Source organism: Arctopsyche grandis, chromosome 6 (assembly GCF_051622035.1).
Source record: "Arctopsyche grandis isolate Sample6627 chromosome 6, ASM5162203v2, whole genome shotgun sequence".
NCBI lineage: Eukaryota > Metazoa > Arthropoda > Insecta > Trichoptera > Hydropsychidae > Arctopsyche > Arctopsyche grandis.
Window position 1 is genome coordinate 17,399,025 of NC_135360.1, and position 22,318 is coordinate 17,421,342.

The 22,318-nt window shown below is 35.2% G+C and overlaps 1 protein-coding gene across 2 annotated transcripts in view; it reads left to right on the forward strand.

Annotated features, from left to right (window-relative positions):
• dop (microtubule-associated serine/threonine (MAST) protein kinase dop) overlaps positions 1-22,318 on the forward strand; it is a 48,762-nt gene that overhangs the window by 22,327 nt on the left and 4,117 nt on the right. The window contains exons 2-30 of one of the 2 annotated variants that reach the window (XM_077433816.1): positions 12,924-13,006; positions 13,082-13,153; positions 13,230-13,381; positions 13,457-13,535; positions 13,745-13,902; positions 13,990-14,115; positions 14,195-14,366; positions 14,438-14,542; positions 14,615-14,785; positions 14,859-14,995; positions 15,105-15,224; positions 15,313-15,418; positions 15,502-15,707; positions 15,779-15,849; positions 15,928-16,037; positions 16,116-16,233; positions 16,314-16,438; positions 16,521-16,623; positions 16,701-16,855; positions 16,940-17,065; positions 17,138-17,279; positions 17,382-17,544; positions 17,628-17,965; positions 18,050-18,170; positions 18,244-18,370; positions 18,444-18,620; positions 18,695-18,877; positions 18,954-19,249; positions 20,123-20,278. In XM_077433816.1, the coding sequence (XP_077289942.1) occupies positions 12,924-13,006; positions 13,082-13,153; positions 13,230-13,381; positions 13,457-13,535; positions 13,745-13,902; positions 13,990-14,115; positions 14,195-14,366; positions 14,438-14,542; positions 14,615-14,785; positions 14,859-14,995; positions 15,105-15,224; positions 15,313-15,418; positions 15,502-15,707; positions 15,779-15,849; positions 15,928-16,037; positions 16,116-16,233; positions 16,314-16,438; positions 16,521-16,623; positions 16,701-16,855; positions 16,940-17,065; positions 17,138-17,279; positions 17,382-17,544; positions 17,628-17,965; positions 18,050-18,170; positions 18,244-18,370; positions 18,444-18,620; positions 18,695-18,877; positions 18,954-19,249; positions 20,123-20,278 (4,198 nt within the window). The remainder of the gene's footprint in view (positions 1-12,923; positions 13,007-13,081; positions 13,154-13,229; positions 13,382-13,456; positions 13,536-13,744; positions 13,903-13,989; positions 14,116-14,194; positions 14,367-14,437; positions 14,543-14,614; positions 14,786-14,858; positions 14,996-15,104; positions 15,225-15,312; positions 15,419-15,501; positions 15,708-15,778; positions 15,850-15,927; positions 16,038-16,115; positions 16,234-16,313; positions 16,439-16,520; positions 16,624-16,700; positions 16,856-16,939; positions 17,066-17,137; positions 17,280-17,381; positions 17,545-17,627; positions 17,966-18,049; positions 18,171-18,243; positions 18,371-18,443; positions 18,621-18,694; positions 18,878-18,953; positions 19,250-20,122; positions 20,279-22,318) is intronic. The other variant, XM_077433817.1, reaches the window with a different exon arrangement.

A 22,318-nucleotide genomic window follows, 5' to 3' on the forward strand; every position in this document is an offset into this window, starting at 1 on the left:
GAAGTCAAAATTGATGGAACGTGAAAATCGTGTCATAAAACGTGCTGCTCTTCAAGATCAATTTATTACTGCTTCTAAAATCAGGGATGAGGTTTACACTTCAACATCCACAGCAGTACATACCCGTATGATCCAAAGGAAGCTGAATAAATTAGGGTTTAGAGCGATCAAATTCGCGAAAAAGCCACTTTTGGCGGTTTCAATGAAGAAAAAGCAGTTGAAATGGGCCAAGGACAAGAAGAATTGGATATCAGAGGACTGGTACAGGGTGGTGTTCTCAGATGAATCTAATTGGAATCTTATTGGATCAGATGGGAAGACCACAGTTCGCCGTAGAAGTGGAGAATGTTTTCACGCAAGTTGTGTTTCGCGACCGCGAAGCATTCCCCGTATGTCATGATACGGGGGTGCAATACAGGATATGGAATTGGGGTGCTAGAGTTCGTCCGAGGGTCCATGAATGCCATCCAATACAAAAACACGATAAGGGAACGTGTTTTACCCACCATCGAAGCACTCACAGAATTCGTCGCTGAACCAATATTTCAGGACGACTCTTTACCTTGTCATCGAGCTCGTTCTGTAAGTTATCTAACCGTTTTTCTATCTTTAATTTGTTTTTTTTATGTGGTAAATATCATCGACTTGTTTTAGATAACCAATTATAATGAAAGTTTGGGAATTAAATCCCTTACCTGGCCCGGGAACAGTCCAGACCTGAACATTATCGAAAATTTATGGGCGATTTTGAAGAGGAAAGTAAGAGCCCGCAATCCAAAAACGCTTCAGGAGCTGGAAAACATAATAACGGAGACATGGGAAAAGGATATTTTCCCAGATGTTATAAAAAAATTGTTTTATTCTATGCCCAGAAGAATTGAGGCAGTAATCAAAAACAAAGGGGGAATTACTAAATATTAAGCTTTATTTTATTTATATATTATTGTTTTATGTATATATTATTAAAAGGAAACATTTAAAAAATTTATACCGTGAAAACCGCTTTAAATTAAATTAAAAACGCTCGAAGAACTGCCAATACTTTTTTCCCAACTTTGTCCATTTCGTAAATAATTCCAATATCTCAATAAATACATCAATATAATTAATAATTTGTCTTGTTTTATTATCTTAATGATCCTAGTCATGATTTCAGAAACTTTTAAATCAAAAATATTGCGATATATACGAATAAAATGAAATTTTGCTACTGCGTACCTATTTTTGTCGCTCACTGTACGTATAATACAAATAAATAAACGTGAATTTATTTAATGAAATTATTACGTCGCATACACACACATACAAGGGCAACACGTATCAACATACTTCGTAACATGTTTTGTTATTCGATGATATATTTCATATCCAGGGACGATATTTGAGTTGGGGGGGCTAAAGTCAGCAGAAAATGCAACAAGTTTAAACGGGGACGCGACAATTGGTGCAAGTCCAAAAGGTTCAACGACAAAATGTACCCGAAAATTAGTGCACTGACAAAATGTACCCGCGACAAAATGTTCACGCGACAAAATGTCCACGGAAATAATGTTCAAGCGACAAAATGTTCAAAAATCCTAAATTTTTGATGGAAAAAGTAACTTTTTATTGAATTATATTTATCGATGTATATGGTACTTTTTATCGTATACATCGCGGATGTTATTAAATTAGTATATTCTATTATATTATGTTATTAAATTAAATATTCGGTGGATCTGTTTCGTGTTTCATTCGGAGCTGGATTGTCGACGGAACAACAACAAACCACCTCTACCACTTTGGCGTATTTTAAATATATGAAACAAAAACTTGAACAGTCAATTCTCATATAACGCGGTCATCTGTTCCGCGTTCTGTTCTGTTCCCGTTCCAATTTTCCTTATTTTTTTTTGTTACATTTCTTAGACAGAAACTAGTACGCGGCACAATTATTTTAAATATGTATTTTGAACATGCAAAAAACGCTGCTAGGTCAAATCTGTACCATCGCGTTTCTTCGCAAACCTCACCTCCTAGAGTATTTTCACTTGTATTGCTTGATTTATTTCTCCTTGTATTGACAGGTTTGACAGCAACTGTGATTCCCATATTTGAAGAAATGTAAGAGAAATTTGTCAAAATAATTAGATCATTCGAATTAACAATGACATAAAGATACGCCTAGACCACGAGTACTTCCCGTGCTGAACTTTTTAGTGTAATCTTACCGTTAAGTCTTTTTATTGTTGAATCAAGTTAGCGCACAATAGGAGGGTTGACTGTTTATTGGTTACAATTACTAGCCGATAGACCCAAGGGATTTATCACTCGTTACGCATAACAAAATAAAAATTAAGAAGAAAATAAAACAAGCAAATAAAATTATAAATTAATAATTATAATAAAAACAAGAGAGAAGAAGAACTACAAAAACTTGCTGTTTTTTTTTTTTTAGGAATTTGTCAAGTTTATTTTTAAAAAGATTATTTTATGTTATTTGTTGATTACTCCATATTGATTACATTTATGAAGACTTTTTTCGAGGGAATAAAATATGCCCCTTTCACAAATGTGAATCGTTATATAAAATACGCCTACATGAGATAAAATAAATGTATATATGTTTATAGAGATATGATATAACAGATAATATTTTGAGAGGTAATTTACTGATGTATTTGTATACCGCTAACAAGTTGAATATCAACCTTTTTCCCGCGATAAACCACGCAGCAATTACTCAACGAGCGTTATCATCGGCGACAGTGATAATGCAGCGATACGCTTAATGAGTGATGTTGTCATTAGATACACATAATGTGAAAATAAAACTAGATGGCTATCAACGACACGTTTCACATTGTAAGTTACGAAGACCAGATATCATACCACCGTGCAATGGCGCGTGGACCAAATCGCTATCGGACAAGTGGTGTCGATTGATGTTTTCAAATGTGACACATCGAAACGCGCGTTGAGAACGACTGAATGAGTCAACGGCTTCGATGAACGAGCGATTGTGGGCGTTTTGGCAAGTCGTTTCAATACACATCGTCAGGATGAAGAGTTTCAGTGACGTGCACTTCAACTAAAAACAAATAACTGTAGCCCGCAATCGCTACATTGCTTGGCTTTTGCTTACATTTATGATACATCGGACGAAAATTTGGATGAAATCTAATTTCATATTAACTAATAGTTCGCACCAAAATGTATCTACAGTTCCAATTGATTTTTTTTTTCAACCTGTGAAGGATGTGTTTTTTTTACATACCTCTTATACAGTTCACATGGTTTTCGTTTAAGAAGTAATTTTTTATTATAAAATTGGCACTCCATGCTTACTAATAAACGAACCCTTACAAAATGCATGTAATCCTGCTGAAGGAATTACATTGAAACTTGCAGAAAATTGAAAACATCAGAGTTGGTGTTGTGAAAAGATTTATTTGTTTCATTATTGTCACCATTGTCTTGTACATTTGCTTTGTGAGCGTTGTTGGGATTGACAACAGTTTTGTTTATTACGGTTATTTGTGGTATTTTCTTCGGTTATTCGGGATCTTCTAATACTCATCAGTAGAGGTAGGATAGCCAAAAAAGGTTCGGCAAACCTTTAACAATGCATTTACAACATTTGAACAATACGCGGCACCCTCTGGGTCCGGGCTTTACTCATCGGCAAAGATCGACGTTCAATGGGTGCTTTTCGCACAAAAAAAAGGTTCACTCTTGCTTTGAACACTAATTGAGGGGTCTTGTTATTTGAAAAGCATCCATTGACCGCCGAAAATTGGTTATCGCTAGAGATCGGCGCAACCCAGTGCTATTTGGACAAAAAATGGGTTCACCATTGTCTATTACAATGAAATACAAAGTTAGAGAACAAAAAAAGGTTGGCTATTGTAATAGACAATGATGAACTCATTTTTTGTCCAAATGGCACTATGTCGCGCCGAACCTTAGTTATAACTAGAGGTAGGACCGGAAGCGCGCCGTCTATTGTTCCATTATTGTAAATGCTTTGTAAAAAAGGTTCGGCAAACCTTTAACAATGCATTTACATAATGTGAACAATGAACAGCGCGCTCTGGGTCCGCTCTTTAGTTATAACTGTTTAACTCTTAACATGTGATTTGCTAGCATTTGATTTGAAGGACGGAAGAAAGGTGCGTTTGGATACCTCCAAAAAATACTTTTACATTCTATTTTTTTTTGGATACCTTTAAAGGTGCGTTTAGATACACGTCGATCTGACAGATGATTCCGATGTAATTTTTAATGATTAAATTCCCCTAGGTCCTAGTCAGAACCTTAGAGCTCGGCCACACCGCATGACTGGCGGGCAACTGGTGTGTGACTTTGGAGCATGCCACACCAGACAACTCACCGATTACCGAAGCTATAGTTACCCGAGATCGATTGCCGGTTTTCAATCTGGTCACGGTGATTTTAATGCTCGAGTGACCGGTGCGACCCTTCAAAATGTATAGTGTTGTATTGAGGAGTGCCACACTCGGTGATTAGTTGCCAGCAACTACATAGTAAAAAAACTATGAACACGTGTGATTGTATCGTCGCGTATTGAAATCTCCTAAAAGTATTAGTGAGCGAATTCACTTCTGGTTACCCAAATTATATAGGTGACCAAATTGACCACGAGCAAATACGCTTGAACAACAAAGTCACTCGTAAGTCACCCAGTGTGGCCCGGCTGTAAAAATGTTAAAACGCCAAGTATTTGAGATAGGGAATCGTATGGAAACCGCATTTCAACGTTGCCATAATTCCCGTTTATGTTAATATTAAAAATATTATAACCTAGGGCTAGCATACATAAAGGTTGGGACAAACTATTGAGAATACCTAAACTTATGCCTGACAGTTTGTCTATTTGTTCTACTGTGTACACTATAATTGGCAAGATTGGTTCATGTATGAACAAACTAGTATGCTCATTAATAAAGCCCGGACCCAGAGGGTGCCGCGTATTGTTCAAATGTTGTAAATGCATTGTTAAAGGTTTTCCGAACCTTTTTTACAAAGGATTTACAACAATGGAACAATGAGCGGCACCTTGGCTATCCTACCTCTGCTCATTAACATTCGAGATGTACACTTATACTGTAACATTAACTCGTATTGTATTAACTTGTAACATATACAGTAACATAAACATTAAAATATCAGTAACTTGTCAAATAAAATTGTATCATAGTCGATTTGTCGAGTTAAATATTTGTCAATCTGACGGATATACTTAAGTGAATGAAATGATATCCAAACATCGAACAATAATGTTTATCGCACATTTCATCCCTGCGAAAATGTCGAAGTTTATACATAATTAAAAGCAATCGATAATAGACATATGCGTCAGATATATTATTTATTATTTATTTATTTATTTAAAGTTTGGACCGTTGTAGCATTACAGGAATTCCTAATGCGCCACAATGGTCAAAAATATAACAGAAAAGACAAGAAACAAAATAATAAATTAGACATAACAAAAACAAAACATATATATACACAAACAACTAAAAATAATAATTATTATTATTATATATCGTTTATCGTCTTGAATGTTTACAAGGTTTTTGTATTTCGTAATATTCTTTCTCGATTATGATTTTCAAGTTATGAATTCCATAAGTCCTCACCAGATAGAGTTTCAAAATTTGTCATCCGGACTGACCGAAACCAATCACGACAAGCAAATAATACACCACCACCACGTCGATCTACTCTATCGCGACGATGCAGCCTCCAGGAAGAATCAAAAAGTTCAGCATCAAAAAATGATGAAGTCAACCATGTTTCCGTTAGTGCTACCATATCATCACAAATATGTAGTAGAAACGGCTGAATTAAACGCAGCCAGCTTTGTCCTGAGACCTCGTGCATTTTGGTAATAAATTACCAATTTTCGGTCTCCCAGTTTGGCGCGTGACTTTCTTTGAGACAAGAAATGGCAGTTTTGATTGAGCCAACGGAGGTTGAGCCAATATTGATGATATACGTACATACTTATACTTTGAAGCGTTTCTGTTAAATTACAAGTACAATATCACTGGATAACATCCATTTTACTTCCTGTCTGATTTTCCCAATCTCCATATCCCCCCGTAGATGTGCATATTTCGTGGTCGGTCGAATTGCATAGTGTGCAGAGACGGCTGCTGCAGGCTCAATTGCAATTTGCTCTCATTATTGCGAAACTTCCCCTCGCGTGTAGTGCCGTCTGCCGTCTGCTTTCTGTCTGCATTGTGCTTGCATCTTCCTACATGTGCATTAACTTCAGACCGGTGTGCAATTCCGATTTCTAAACTGCGGTCTTTCCGAAAACGGTCACAATTGAATTTGGACGACTTCCAAATGCACGCCGAAATCAATTCTCTTACGTAGGACTTGGACTTTCATCGCACGAGTTGTGGAATTGAATATATACTGATACTGCTGAACATTTTTAGCCTTATCTCGATTTTCAGGAAAATCACTTAGTTTTACATGTTTTTTTTTTTATTTATGTTTATAACTTATCTGTATGCAACTTCGTGATGTATAATTTTTTTTATTAGTTTCACTTCGTTAGTTAAATAAAATTCCTATCCATCCGAAAATTTTGAGCTGATTTTGAAACTTGGACTTTCATCGCACGAGTTGTGGAATTGAATAGATACTGATACTGCTGAACATTTTTAGCCTTATCTCGATTTTTAGGAAAATCACTTAGTTTTACATGTTTTTTTTTATTTATGTTGATAACTAATCTGTATGCAACATCGTGATGTATGATTTTTTTTATTAGTTTCACTTCGTTAGTTAAATAAAATTCCTATCCATCCGAAAATTTTGAGCTGATTTTGAACTACTTCCACTATTTGCTTTAATATTTTACCAACATACGGAGCTCTTATTAAAGTATGCAAATATCTCCGCAATGCAGCTTCTTCTTCTTCTAATGCCGAACACAAATTTCAACTGAGGATACTACCATGAGCAGACATTGCTTATGGCCCGTGTATTCTTGCCCATAATTCTGGCTAGCCCATAATTCGGCTTGCCCATAATTCTGCCCTATCATGGGCAAGCCGAAACCATTTTTCGAGTCTGAGTCCCATTCATGACCTGCTGTTATGGAGCTAAGAGAGATTATTTGTAGAAGGCGATATTTGGAGCAGCGAATAACGTGGTCAAAATATTCCATCTTACGACGCTTTACCGTGTCAAGAAGCTCTCTCTTTTTATGAAGAAGCTGGAGGACCGTTTCGTTCCTCGCATGCTCCTTCCATGAGATCTTTAACATCTTCCGGTAACGCCACATTTCAAAAGGCCCTATCCTGTTCAGGCTTGCCACTAATAACATCCACGTTTCCGTATCAGTAAAGCAACACCGACCATACATACATAGTACCTAGAGGAATTTAATCATTAAAAATTACATCGGAATCAGCTGTCAGATCGACGTGATGACAGCTAGGTATCCAAACGCACCTTTCTTCCGCCCTTGCGCTACTTGCATGTTAAAGAGTTGAACAGTTATATTATAACTAGAGGTAGGACCGGAAGCGTGCCGTTCTTTGTTTATTGTTCGTTGTGCATTGTTCATTTTTATGATGAACCTTTGTTAAATGTTCACCGAACCTTTTTTTTTTGCACTCTAGCTTTGTGAATAGACCCAAAACGCCGTGATTCCTGGAAAAAGCACGCTCTCTATCCGCCCTTTAATTATAACCATTCTTCGATCTTCAGTCGATGGATGCTTTTCAAATAACAATAGAACGCTCCATTAGTGTTCAAAGCATGGGTTTTCTATGAAATTGACAATAGTTTAACAATGAAATTAACAGTTACTTCTCTTTAATCTACCTCATATAAATTTAATATTTCAAGCTTTCACACGTTCTGATATACATTTTTAATTTACTAATAGATTATATATACAATCTAAATAATTATATAAGAATTTAGTGTATTGATTATATGTAAAAAATAAGGCGAATGAGTTATGTTTTGGTGTGTTTCATATTTATAGAAAAATTCCCAATTAGACTCCAAATTCAGTTCAGTTGTACATACATACATACATATGTACATTTGTATATGGTTCAAGGTTTTGCTTTTTCTTTATGCAAACTTGCTATCCAGGGTTGCCGTTTTACAGTGAAGCACATTTTTAGCTAAAATACTTCTCAATAATTTTCCGTTGTATTTTAAGTGGGAAGAATAGAATATGTGATGATTTTGGTGAGTAGGAAGAATATTTGCTAGTGCCAATTTTGTATGAAACCGTTCCAACTACCGAGTCGGCTAAAATTGACAAATTCTGTCGGAAAACATGCGATCTAGATTTCTAGCAACATCAAATCTTGCCAGCAGCTATATCTTCATGTACCTGTATAAATATTCAAGAATGTTGAGATAATGTAATCAGTAGGTAGAAGAATGTAAAGAGTACAAATTATTTGCTGCATATGGTGAAAATACACAAATATTATTCTCTATACATTGTAAAGAATATTATTTTCTAGTAGGCAATATTTGACATTGCTTTGTTGAAAAAATTGACCTATTTCACATTTAAACTTCTTTCAATCTGAATGAATATTATATGTAAGTCGTACAGACGATAGTTTCACATTTATAATTTATGCAACAGAAACATATATTTGTAATATTAGTTACACATAAACCAGGTATCGATATTATTGCAATACATAGTTTCACTTTCCAACTTATCAATGCCAATGGGTGTTATGCGCAAAATGTAAACAAAGCTGGAATTTTGTTTTCGATGTTTTAAATAGCTTGTCTGACTTTAACTGTCAATTTTCCAAATTTATTACAAATATGTACATAGTATCTATAGTTATTATCATATGTACAAGTACATTCATACACATTTTTCATGCTTTCACAGATACAACACAATATGAAAGTATGTACATATATAAATCTTCTTTCCATAAATACGAACTCTTCGAAAATTAACCATTTTATCGGCAAATAGTGTTGTGCCCGGTGATATTTCAACGGTTGGTTTTGGAAAGGAATAGATACACAAATCACATCCGAGGCTATTGTTGCTAACGTTTTTAGCATGCACAGCCCTTGCGGTCAATTCGAATCGTCCCCTCATTCCATCCCCGCACGCTCGCACAGCCGTTCAAGTACAAATGAGCATATGATCCTTCGTGTATGTGTGCTCTTGTCAGTGATCACTAGTCACCGGAGCCTGAGGGGGCCGTGTATTGTTCAAAGGTTGTAAATGCATTGTTTAAGGTTTGCCGAACAATGGATAGCACTGTGACTATCCTACCTCTAGTGATCACAGTGCGATTTCCTGCATTTTCATGAGCTTCTGATATTTGCATTTTTTTTTTTTTTTAAATCTTCATACTGGTCCATACAAAAACGCATACATACATACGTAGGATCTGGTTGTCAGGAGACATAGGTGGTACAGTAAACTGAGACTCGTTGAACAATTTAAAACATTGTTTATTACTCGGAGAACCACAACGATCTAAACGGACTGTTCCGACACATTGCATGCTACCAACCTTATTAATTTTACTCATGCATGCCAACTCAATCATTCATACATGCATTCTTCTAGGTTATAAAATTAAATCCCACACACACACTGACATACATCCCTTATATATATTTTTTAAATTTTCAAATTCATTTTACACCAGTGTTGTACCCGATGACATATCATCGCATGGGTGTTGGCATACTAAGTTATTAAATAATAAAAAAATTAAATAAATGTGTCGTCGGTCATGTGTTCGATCCCCACGCGGTCGAATTTTTTTCAAATACCTTTTAAATGTATTTATATTTAATTGTTTAATATGAAAAACAACGGTAAAAATTACCTACCTACCTACATGTAAACAATATAAAACCAATAGAAAAATTAATTAATTAAATAAATTTTCAATAGATGGCTTTAAATTCCTTGCCAAGCGGAAACATTGATAGCAATTAGTATATATGGAAGTTTTTTTCTTTAGTTATTGTATTCGTATATACGTTTTGGCAGTGGTTTAGCTGTGACGTACATATGTATGTCGAATCGAAACGACTATTATATAGTACGGCGAGCGTTATCTCAGACAGACACAGACAGAATAGCGATATTATATATATGATGATGATGATATTATAAATTCTCGAAAAGATTCGGCTCAAAGAATAATAAAATCAAATTTCTTCATATAAGGCTAGGAATTATCTAATGTGCATATAATATTAATATTCATTCCAATTACACATTAAACAGTTGACAAAAACTGTCTATACATATAATACTTTTGACAATCTTATTGTTGATATAACCAGTTGGTTGACGGTGTCTGGGCTTCTGAACCAGCTCACTGTTCCAGTGAGTGCATCCTTTTTATCCGCATTTCTCACGGCCAGAGTAACCATACAAATGTATGTAGCTCCAGCTCCCCCATGACCATTGTTAGCCCTTTCGGCGCCGGTCGAAATTGTTTATCTTGTTTTTTTCCCGACGCACCCTATTTTTAAAGTGTCGCAAATCACCAGCACACGTGTTCAATATTTTGACGTCGAGCTTACCGTGTTGCTCAATAGGCATATTGGTGGAGTCGAGCCAATTCTCGCTTTTTGCCTCTTGACCGCGCTACGTCCCTGATGATGCTGTCAAGGTCAACGTCTTCGACTTCCGACGATATACCGCCCCAATGACATTCAACTGTCTAACTGTCAGAAGCCATCCGAAGTGCTCTTCGTACACCGGAGCCAAACTTCACATTATATCTTTGGTGTTGCTTTACAAAGTTTGTTTTGTCAACAACTTCTACCCCGTTTGTAAGCACGTCAGGAATATATATATATTACTAGTGCTTTTACCCGGCTTCGCTCGGTATTATATAAACCGCCTAAACATGACTAATCTAATAGTAAACATTTTATTAAATTTACTTGAATAGTTTTATTTTATATAAATTTATTTGAATATTCATTTGTTTTTTTATTTTTATTAAATTGACTGTCACGAACAAACAAACATATATACTAAGTCTCTTTCGAAATTATATGTATACCAGAATCCGGCGCCTGCTTCAACTCATGCATGCCAACCTAATCATCCATACATGATCTCTTCTAGTCTAGAAAATTAAATCCCACATTATTTTGGTTATAATTATTGGTTCAAATCAATGGACATCTAATATTAGCGTTGAATATTCTCTATGAACTGCGAGGACCAAAATTCTCCCTCTGACTAATTGAAAAAAAAATCATGTGCCAAGCACTCATTTTAGGTTGATAATTGAAGAAGAGAACGTTTTTTGTTATATTTCCGCTCGCTTTTAGATGCTATTAAATTTATAAATGTGTTAACAACACGGCCCATTGGTAAGTTGGCTCGTTTGCAAAGGACACTTCCATGGTCAAAAGCCTACATATCTCTAGTGATCAGTAAAGAGCGGACCCAGAGCGCGCCGTTCATTGTTCACATGTTGTAAATGCATTGTTAAAGGTTTGCCGAACCTTTTTTACAAAGCATTTACAATAATTGAACAATAAACGGCGCGCTCTGGGTCCGCGCTTTAGTGATCAGCAGACTTAGTCGTTTTTTTGGTGCTCGTCAAATAACGATAGACCTCTCCATTACCGTACAAAGCAAGAGAGCAAAAAAAAACATGATTGACAATTTTTTGATTGAACCATTTTTTGTGAATAAAGCATCGTCCGAACGCCGCCTTTAGTGATCGGGAAAGGACGAAGAGTAATTAAGGCAAGGGAGCTATTGTTAACTTCGTATAAAAACCTTTATTTTTTCCTCCCTTGCTTTGAACACTGTTTTAACGATGTATTGTTATTTGCCATCTCCCTAATGTCCATCCGATGTCTAGTGACTAGGATGAGTTCGGGGCTCGCCCCCTATATGTATGTAGCTGTGAAATTTCGAAGTACTTCTTCGAGTTTCAGAATATTTAATATGAACCTTATATATTTTGTTTTTAAAATTTTCAAACATTTGATTTAACATTTAATAATACATATGTAAGTTTGCGTTTTATTATTCATATTTCTAATCCATTTTTAACCATTGAGGTTTTTCCAAATCGTCATATTGACATGTCTGACATGCTTTGCAGTTGCGTGCTGCAAATATTTTATAATTTCAGTTAACTTACTTATCGTTTTTTTTACATATTTTTCTAGCTTTTAAATGCATTTCTGCGCGAAGAAAGACCATTAACATTCTTTTAGACATTTTATTGATTGGTTGCCTTTGTATGGAATAGATTTTAGACGTAACACTATGTAGATGAAAACTTATCTGAACGCATACGAATCGACTAACTTTACTTCTGTTTGTATTAAATTTTAGCTATTTTCGAGTTTGTCGTATGAAATTCAGCAATTTATATTATGGATTAACTTGTCAAATGAATCTAAAGTTTTATGTGGCAATTCTTTGGAAACTTTACTCGAGGTTTTGCAATCCTGTGACAGAAGGTAAGAAAAAACTGGATTATTTGCATCGAGTGGAATATTTTTAGGCGCAGCCATGACAGTTATATCACTATGACCAATGTATGATTATAGCTCTATCAAAAGACAAGATACATATATTGTTTAACAGTCTTAACAATGTTTGTATTAACATTGTCCACATTTATATAATATATGCTAATAAGTAAATAAACAGTTAGCACTTAGGAATTGATTTTGCAACTTGAATTGTAATAGAATGCGTCTATTTTATTCACACTTTGTTGAACTATCATATTAGGACGTGCGGTCAAATATGCTTTCAACGTTGGCGCCATGTCTGGGTGTGAATCTAGACTTCTTGAGTTACTTTCACGTATCCTATTTCATTCTGTATACCATTATTTTGCATTTACACATAATATCTAACGCTTTCCTCTATTAATTTGTTGCAGATGTATCGTCGAAACAGTCTAACTTGGTTCGCATGCGATCTTCGGCCCTCGGAAAGTCGGCACCGTCACTTTCCAATCACATGGTGAGCTCTCATCTGACTTTATTCGCTTATGTTTAATTTAATGCGTTGTTAATAATCATTAATATTAAATTGCAGAAAGAAACTTGCATCATAAGGAGACCGTCTCGTTTACATTCTCACGCTACGCATCACAGATTATCATTAGTGGTAAGATTTTGTGCGGTAGTCTTGGAAATTCATTAATGATTTTATTAATTACAAATGGTATGTGTGTATTTTATAGGTAGGTGGCACGTCTCCGTTACGATGTAGCAGTCCATTAGAATCACCACGCGCTCCCCCTGCATCTTCCGGACCGTTGCATCCATTGCATCCCCTTCATCATCCACCCGTAATCACTGCTGCTGTTGCTACACGTCGAGCTAAGGATTTATTGTATGTTTTCATTACATTTTTTTTATATTTATCAAAGTGTAAATGTGTTTTAATTACAGCTTATTAATTTTACAGATGTGATGGACGTCGATGGTCTGTGGCATCTTTACCATCTTCTGGTTATGGAACTACCCCAGGAAGTTCTAGTTTATCGGTAATTTATTATTTATTCATTTGAAATTTATATAAATAGCTTGAGTTACCGAGCTTGTTCAATACATATCTTATAATATGCGTCCAATTCAATGACCTTATACAAAACAGCTATTCATTTAAAAGTTAACAATTTATTTGACAACACCTTATAACAATTTATTTAATCAAAAGTAATTGCCTTATAAAAAACAAAATTTATTTTTGCAGTCTCAATGTTCATCTCAAGAGAGATTACACCAGTTGGGTGGTGCAGGAATTGGGTCAGGAATAACAGAAGAGGGGAAGATTGGTGGCCGCCGTTGTAGTCCGGCTCCCGTAACATCTATAAAATGCGCCCACTGCTCAGCACAAGCTGCAAATATGAGGTTAGATTTGTTTTCATAATGTTTTTTTTTTTATATATATTCCTTTTTGAATTATTTATTTAAACCCAGTTTGAATGTTTATTTTAGTGGTTCACAAGGCTCGGGTATAAATCAATGGCAGTCGCTTTCGGATTCTGGTGGCTCAGGTAGTGGTGGAGCCGGTACTGATTCTCCACAGAGTCCGTTTAGACGGCCGAGGAGCAGAAGTCTTAGGTAATGAGTACAGTGTATGTAAATACACATACATAGAAATACTTAAGTGCAGTGAGTGAATTGAAAAAATATTTTTTAGCTCTCCGGCACGTTCACCAGTATCTGGAGATGATCAAGTCGCCGCTATGTCAGCTCTGTTCACAAGCCGTTTCCCAAAAGCTCAAAAACATATGGAGGCACGTCTGCGTCAACTTACCGAAGAGCCTCCGCCACGTAGTGCGCCCCCCATAGTACGCTTCGTCCATCATCAGGTATATTTTGCACTGTTTTATTCTTAATTGTTGATAACTTTTCGGAAATTATTCATTGATGCAATTTTTAGGTTCTCGAAATGGCGAGGGATTGTCTTCATAAATCGGAAACAAAACAAATAACGAGTCGGTATTTCTATGACATGACTGAAAATTTAGACCGGCTTTTGCAAGAAGTAAAAATGAATGTTTATAAATTTTTACTAATATGATATTTGATAAATTGCTAAGGTGTTGTTAATTTATAGACGAGGGACAAATCTGATGATTCCGGCGCTGTCGGTCGTGTTTCAGCTCTGGTCACTCGACTTTTGTTAGCCGTAAGTCGACCGGCTAGGTTGTTGGAGTGTTTGGAATTTGATCCACAGCAATTTTATAGATTGTTGGAAGCTGCTGAAGGCAGAGCCAGAGAGACTCAGGTTCTTTTCAACTTATATATTGTGATGAATGTACATTGTTAAATTTTGGATACTAATTGTTATATCGTTTTAGGGTGTTTCGGCAGATCTTCCTCAGTATATAATTCATAAATTAGGACTCAGTCGTGATCCTCTACAAGAGGAACCACCTCCTCCACCACCTTTTCCGCCTCCAACATCAGCTACAACGCATTCTCATACATCACCCAAGTACGTATATCTACTTTTTGATCAAACGAAATAGTACAGTTTGAACAGTTTTGTATATTAAGAGTATTCTTATTATTTTTGTAAACATGTTTTTTTTTATTACACTTAGGAATAAAGGAAGAAATGGTGGAACGTCGCCGACGGAAAATGATTATCAAGTTATAAAATTGATTTCTAATGGGGCATATGGTGCTGTTTATCTAGTCAAGCATACGCAAACAAGACAGAGGTAATAAATTATATAGGGTTTATATTCTTGTGATAAAAATGATATTTTATTTGACATGTATGTAATAATGTCGATGTATTTTTTACAGGTTTGCCATGAAAAAGATCAACAAAAATAATTTAATGTTGAGAAATCAAGTTGAACAAGTTTTCGCCGAGAGGGATATTCTCAGTTTTGCTGATAATCCTTTCGTGGTGCGTTAATTTTATGATAATATATTTCGCATGAAGTGTAACATGTAGTATGTATGTAACAGTTTAACAATTTGATTTGACAGGTATCCATGTATTGTTCATTTGAAACTCGAAGACACCTATGTTTGGTGTTGGAGCTTGTGGAAGGAGGTGATTGTGCAGCGCTGTTGAGGGCTATAGGGGGACCATTACCAGCCGATATGGCAAGATTTTATTTTGCAGAAGCCGTTTTGGCCGTAGAATACCTTCACTCATACGGTATTGTGCATAGAGATTTAAAACCAGACAAGTTAGTATTTTTATTCCGATTTGATTTAATTTATGTATATTGCATATTCTAAATTTTGTTATAACTTACAGTCTTTTAATTACGGCACTGGGACATATAAAATTGACTGATTTTGGATTAAGCAAAATGGGTTTAATGTCATGTATGTGTTGTTTCATATTTAGATTTATTTATATAAAACGTGTCGTGTGATAAATAATAATTATAATTTTATTTCTAGTGGCTACTAATCTCTATGAAGAATATGTAGATCGGGAGACACAACAATTTTCCGATAAGCAAGTTTGCGGAACACCTGAGTATATTGCTCCCGAAGTAATATTACGACAAGTAAGATTTTCATTGTTTCATTATAACCTGGTTGTAATTTGTATTTAATATTCATATTAATTTATTTTTATTTTGTAGGGTTATGGTAAGCCAGTTGATTGGTGGTCTATGGGTGTTATATTGTACGAGTTCCTCATTGGATGTGTACCTTTCTTTGGTGAAACTCCTGAAGAACTATTTGCTCACACTGTAAATGGTAAGTTTCGATTCGATTCGAACAAAATAATGCTTTTTTTTAATGTTTTGTTTTAATTTAAAAATAATTTATATTTGTAGATGATATTGAATGGCCAGATGAAGATGATTTTCCAATAGCTTCTGAAGCAAAAGATCTCATAACAGCTCTTTTATCTCGTTCTCCTCGGGATAGATTAGGCACTGGTGGAACACATCAAGTTAAGGTATACTTATTTTTATTTAAAATTTATCATTATAATAATTGAAAACAAATTTTGTATGTTAAAAGTATGTGTATATTTTCAGGAACATATTCATTTTTGTGGAGTGGATTGGACATCGTTGCTAAGGCAAAAGGCTGAATTCGTACCTCAGTTGGACAATGATGAAGATACTAGCTATTTTGATAGTGAGTCTGTGTTTCTTATAGGTTTTATAATGATAGCATATTACTGGTAATTTACTGTGATTCATTTTTAATTTTAGGCCGTTGTGATAGGTATAATCATAGCGAAGCCGACACTGATTGCGATACTGGTGATGATAGTCCCGTATTATTTGGAACGTTCAGTTCTATGTCGCCACAGTACAGAAAATTCCAATCTAATTCTACGACAGATTTAAGCTTCGGCGATGGAAAGGTTTAGTTCATTTCATATTTTTGCATACTTTGTTGAAGAATAATGTTCATATTAATTTATATTGATAATTTTGTATTATTTCAGATTATGGGTGGTAGTTTGGAAAGCTGTCCAGGAACTCCGGATAGTCAAGGTGAGCCTCTGGTCGGTTCGATTGCCGCTCCATCCACACCAGGAACTCCTCCACCGATGACCAATAATAAATGTCCAGTTAGTATAATATTCATATGGAAAGTACTTCCATTTAAAATGAATCCTATTATAAATATGTATTTTTATTAGTTTCACATTAGTGGACGTGCACCACCACATTCTACTCCTGAGTCATCTCAAACTGATTCGGATGATGTTTCTCCACATTTGGCTCGTAAGCGCAGAACAAATAATTTCGCTACTGCCGGTGGTTACACACCCATACTATCCGGTAAAGCAAATTTATATTCATTTTCTACTTTAGCATATACATATATATATATATATATATATATTTGATTTTGTTTACAACATATGTGGTTATATTTTATAGGCTCATCAAGTTTGAGTATTCCTGGAAGTACACCGAAGCATTTAGGATCATTCAGAGCAAATAGAGAAAATAATACATTTTCACCTTTAATCGGTGGACCAACTTCTCATCCTGTAATGCCAACTCCATCATTTTCAATATCGATGGAAGAAGATATGCCTAGGTTTATATATAATAATAATAATTGTATTTATATTATTGTTAATTTATATAAATATGTGAATAAATGTATTTTTTTTTTTACAGTATCGATACAAATAACTCATCTAGTGATACTGGAATCACATTACCGACCTCCAGTGCTTCTAAATTAAAGCTATCGTCATCGAATGTGGTGTCTAGTTCACCGAACACGTACCACACGGCTATTTCTACATCATCGAACAACTCTTCATCTTCTCAAACGACGTCTTCGGCATCTGCCGTTACTGTAACTTCAATCGCGCCGATGATGGTGTCGCATATGCAGAGTGTACAACCGGCTGCAGCCATAAGTTCGATGATTGCCGCTGTGCCCAGTCCGATACACAAACATGTTAAAAAGAGCGCTTCTGCCTCAGGTCTCTCATTAATAATTCAATCAGGTAAAAATTATATTAGTTTTTTTTAGTTCTTTTGTTCAACTTTATAATTTCATAGTTTCAAGAATTAACCATGTTTAATTTTAGACGATTCTTTCTGTTCTGTTGGAGGAGCACCATCCCCGCCGGCCGGTAACACTTCGAGCACAAATTCGAGTCGAGATTCGTCACCATGTCGGGAAGGCTTCGCTCCGTTGCAAAATCATGGGTGAGTGATGCTTCCAGTTCTTCACTTTGAATCATCAAATCCAGTTCAATCACTTATGATTTTTTTTTAACAGATTACTGCAAATGTCTAAACCACCTATGGTTATAAGAAGAGGACCAAAAGGGTTTGGTTTTACTATTCATACAATACGTGTGTATTTTGGTGAAAGTGACTATTATACAATGCATCATTTAGTTTCTGTGAGTAACGTCATATTGTTTTTTTTTTTAAATTTTAATTATATTTAGTTATTTCAATGTAATGTCTTTACAGGCTGTAAGTGAAGGTGGCTCTGCATGGCAAGCGGGCTTACGAGCCGGCGATTTACTCGTATGGTTGAACGGATCTTGGGTAGCTGGACTTCTGCATACACAAGTCTTACGACTATTATTGGAAAGTCCTCGTCAAGCCTCTGTGCGAGCTCTTCCACTGGATCAAACTACAATTCAGGTAGTAAGAAATTTATTTGATTTGTTTTATATATTCAATTTAATTTTTGTACTAAATTAATACTTCTATTTTAGTCTGGAGGACGTAAACGAGGCGCTTGGCAAGGTAGAGCCGTAGGACGTCCTGGTGGAGGACTTCCCGGTGGAAATAGACGTGGCGGTGGAACTGGTGAACGAAGAACTGAACCTGAACGGCGACGACGTGCATCACTCTTCCGAAGGATTTCTAATAAACGCGCATCAGCTGAAATTCAACAGGTTTATATTTTATTTTTGTATTTCTTTATATACATATATATGTTATTAGAGTATTAAATTTACATTGTGTGTGCAGATGGTTTCTTCCGGATTGGCATCGCCGGTTGGAAATTCGGCTCCGAGTGCTCCACGCTTTGGGAGTCCACCCCAGCGACTGCCCATAGGGCCTCCGTCCTCGTTATTGTTAAGTTCTGGATTGAGTTCGGCTCCGCCGTCACTTCTCATCGGTCCGAGTATCAATATGACGCCCGGTATAGATACGTCGGCCGGAGGAATCGCCGCATGTCCTGCCAGTCCGGCGAGTCCAGCGACGGAAAGAGTCCTATTGCCCGGAGAGTCAGCGCCTAGTAAGGTGGCGCATCACTATCAAAGGTAATTTTATGTGATAGATGTGTAGTTAATTGATTTTTTAACTTTTCTCTTAACGTGTATTTTAGAGGCAGTATGCAGAATTCGATAATTTATTCGCTTAATTTATTTTTGACAGCTTTTCGTGATTGATGATTTTTTCTTTTCTGTTCGTACATTTTTAAAGTTTGCATTCATTTTTATGCAAATTTGACCCCTCAGTCCCGAATGAGAAATCTGTGATACAAGTTTATCAATGTTTCGATGCATCGTCTTTAGGTCGTTCGGGTTTTAGGGGTTAATTTATAGGATGAAATACATATCTTATTTTCATGCGTATCGCATAATGCACGCAACAGTCACCCTTCCTCATCTTGGCTGTATTATTTAATAACACTAGTGACTACGCGTGGATCATATTGTTTACTTTGAACAGAATATTTATGTTTTATATGGAAAATATTCTGAATTGTTTGATACAGTCAAAGTATACAATGAGTTCTACTGACGTACACGATTTATGTACATACATATATTGCAAAATTATTTTTATAATATTATTATAAGAAATTATTTCATTAACAATTGCACGAAAATTGACACTGATTTTAGTATTACACATATACGTAAGTTAATGGTGACTTTAAATAACAAAAAAATGTTAAAATTTTACTAATGAGGTCGCATTTAATGTTTAACAAATTAAAACGATCGCTTTTTGTTTGGACTAATTTATATAATATTACTAGGCATATTTTAAATCATATTCATAATAATGGTGTTGTATGTGTGTAATTAAAAATGATTAACAAATGCATCTTGAAATGTTTTCCTCATGACTAACATCAATGCATTTTGGTAATTTGGTTTTCTCTCATTCTCACACTCTTTAACCAGGCCATCTACTCTTCACGGACTTAAACATAAACTGGGTGGGGCTGGTGGAGCTAGTGGCAAGTCTACGGGGGCCCGTCGAAAGTCTGCTGGTCATATACCGCTATCACCGCTAGCAAGAACGCCTAGTCCTGGACCGGTAGCCTCTAGTCCCACAAGGTACGCTTTTGCTAATGCACTAATTGTTACTATCTAATAACGCTGAAATTTGCTTTATTTTTAATGTATAATTTACATTTTTTACTTACTCGTGCTAATTTTTCTTTTCTTTATTTTAATTTTCAACAATTGTGTGAACGTCAACATGCATATCTGCAATTTTTGAAAGCACTCTATGTTTTTAATTAAATGTAAAATATACACTGGTTAAAATTTTGTATTTATGTACAATACTACTACCTATATACGTGCGATGATTCCACTTATCAAAAAATTAAATATTTATATTTGGATCGTTAATATAATAATGATTTGGGCGAAGGTCTCTAATATGAAATGTAACAATTAATACTATTATTATTTTAATATAATACAAATGTTTATCTCAACGAAATCTACAATCACTAGGAAGGGTGATTTAAAAAGCTTATCATTACCAAATAGTGCATAAAATTGATTTGTTTTCTTTTTAAGTTTTAAAAATCATCCGCTCATCTTGTGCTTTATTCTTTACTGTGTAAATATTTGACTTTTTTATATGCCTATACATATATTTTATTCTTATATTTATCAATATAGGTCGGTCAGTTTTGACTGCGTTATTGTTTCCATGTCTACGACCAAGTTATAAATACGTTTATGCACCAGGTAACTGAAGCATGCATAACTGATATATACATATATTCATTCGTATTTTTCTCGCTCAGTGATGAACGGCTTCATTAAAACGAATTTAATGCAGTGTTTTGATTAATATTTGATGTTTTGACGCTTTGATCGAAGCTTTTTTATATTAAAATCATACATTTGAATATTCATACATACCCAATATCTAATTTTTCGGGAAATAAATTTATATTTCTCAATCTCAACATTGTGGGAATCGTTTGTTAAGGACGATACTATCGATGGTGCTGATTTTTTTTTTACATAAACAATTGTACATGCATTCTAACTGTTGTTCGATGTTGTGTGTCTCATGTCCTCCATAATAACTCAAATATATAATTTTTGTCACATCTGGCTCTTCCTCATACTTTAAATAATTCGTAAATACTTCTATATCATTTCTCATTGCTGCCAGCTGACAAACTTATCCTTTAAAACATTTGACGTTTGATTGATTGAGGTGGTGTTTTATACAAATAATTGTAATCAATGCGTCTTGATACCTTTGTGTGACTACATTTACGCATATATCATGCTTTCTAATTGTATAATATATGAAATCAAACAGATAGTTAGACAATAATACTACATATTTGTAAAAACACTACCCTGCATACATACATTGTATAATATATTTAATCGTTGTTGCACATATTCAATAATGACTGTACATACATAACCATCACTCTTATTTTAATCTATTCAGGACAAAAGAGTATAGGGCTAATGTTGAGGTTAAATTTATCTTATAATAAAATGCATATATAATAATCTTTTTTTTATTAGTTTTGGCATACTATTTAATTTTTGTTGAAATTCATTGCCATGGCAATAACTTGAAGTTCGTTTATACCAGCACAGCTCAAGCCGGCAACTGCACGTAAACAGCAGTACAAAAAATATTCTTTAGTTACATTCATATGTTCCGTAATGTGTATGCGACGTACCGAAACAATAGCAACCAACACGATCAATTCATGTTATACAGCAGTACATGTCAAGCAAAGCCAGTTTTCTTCGTCCACTGTGGAAATATTCACGCATGACGTGACGTCATAGTGGCGAGTGCACCCGTATCCTAACGAAATTGTCGCCGTGTGCGTATGAATATTTTCGGAAACGTCAGATTGTAACAATATTGACTCGACGATACGACGCAAGTAGTATTGCGCCATATCGTCGCGCTCTGTGATGTATATGTAAGCCGATTTTTCCTTGCACTTGTCCAAAACAAGTATTAACGTGCCGAAAATGAGCGGTGCTGAATAGTATGAACACAAATAGTATTTTCCGTGCAGTGTTGTGCTGAGCTGGATAATACAAACTGACCTTTAAGAGGGTCTAATTGGAGCCATAACCTTTTGTAAAAGC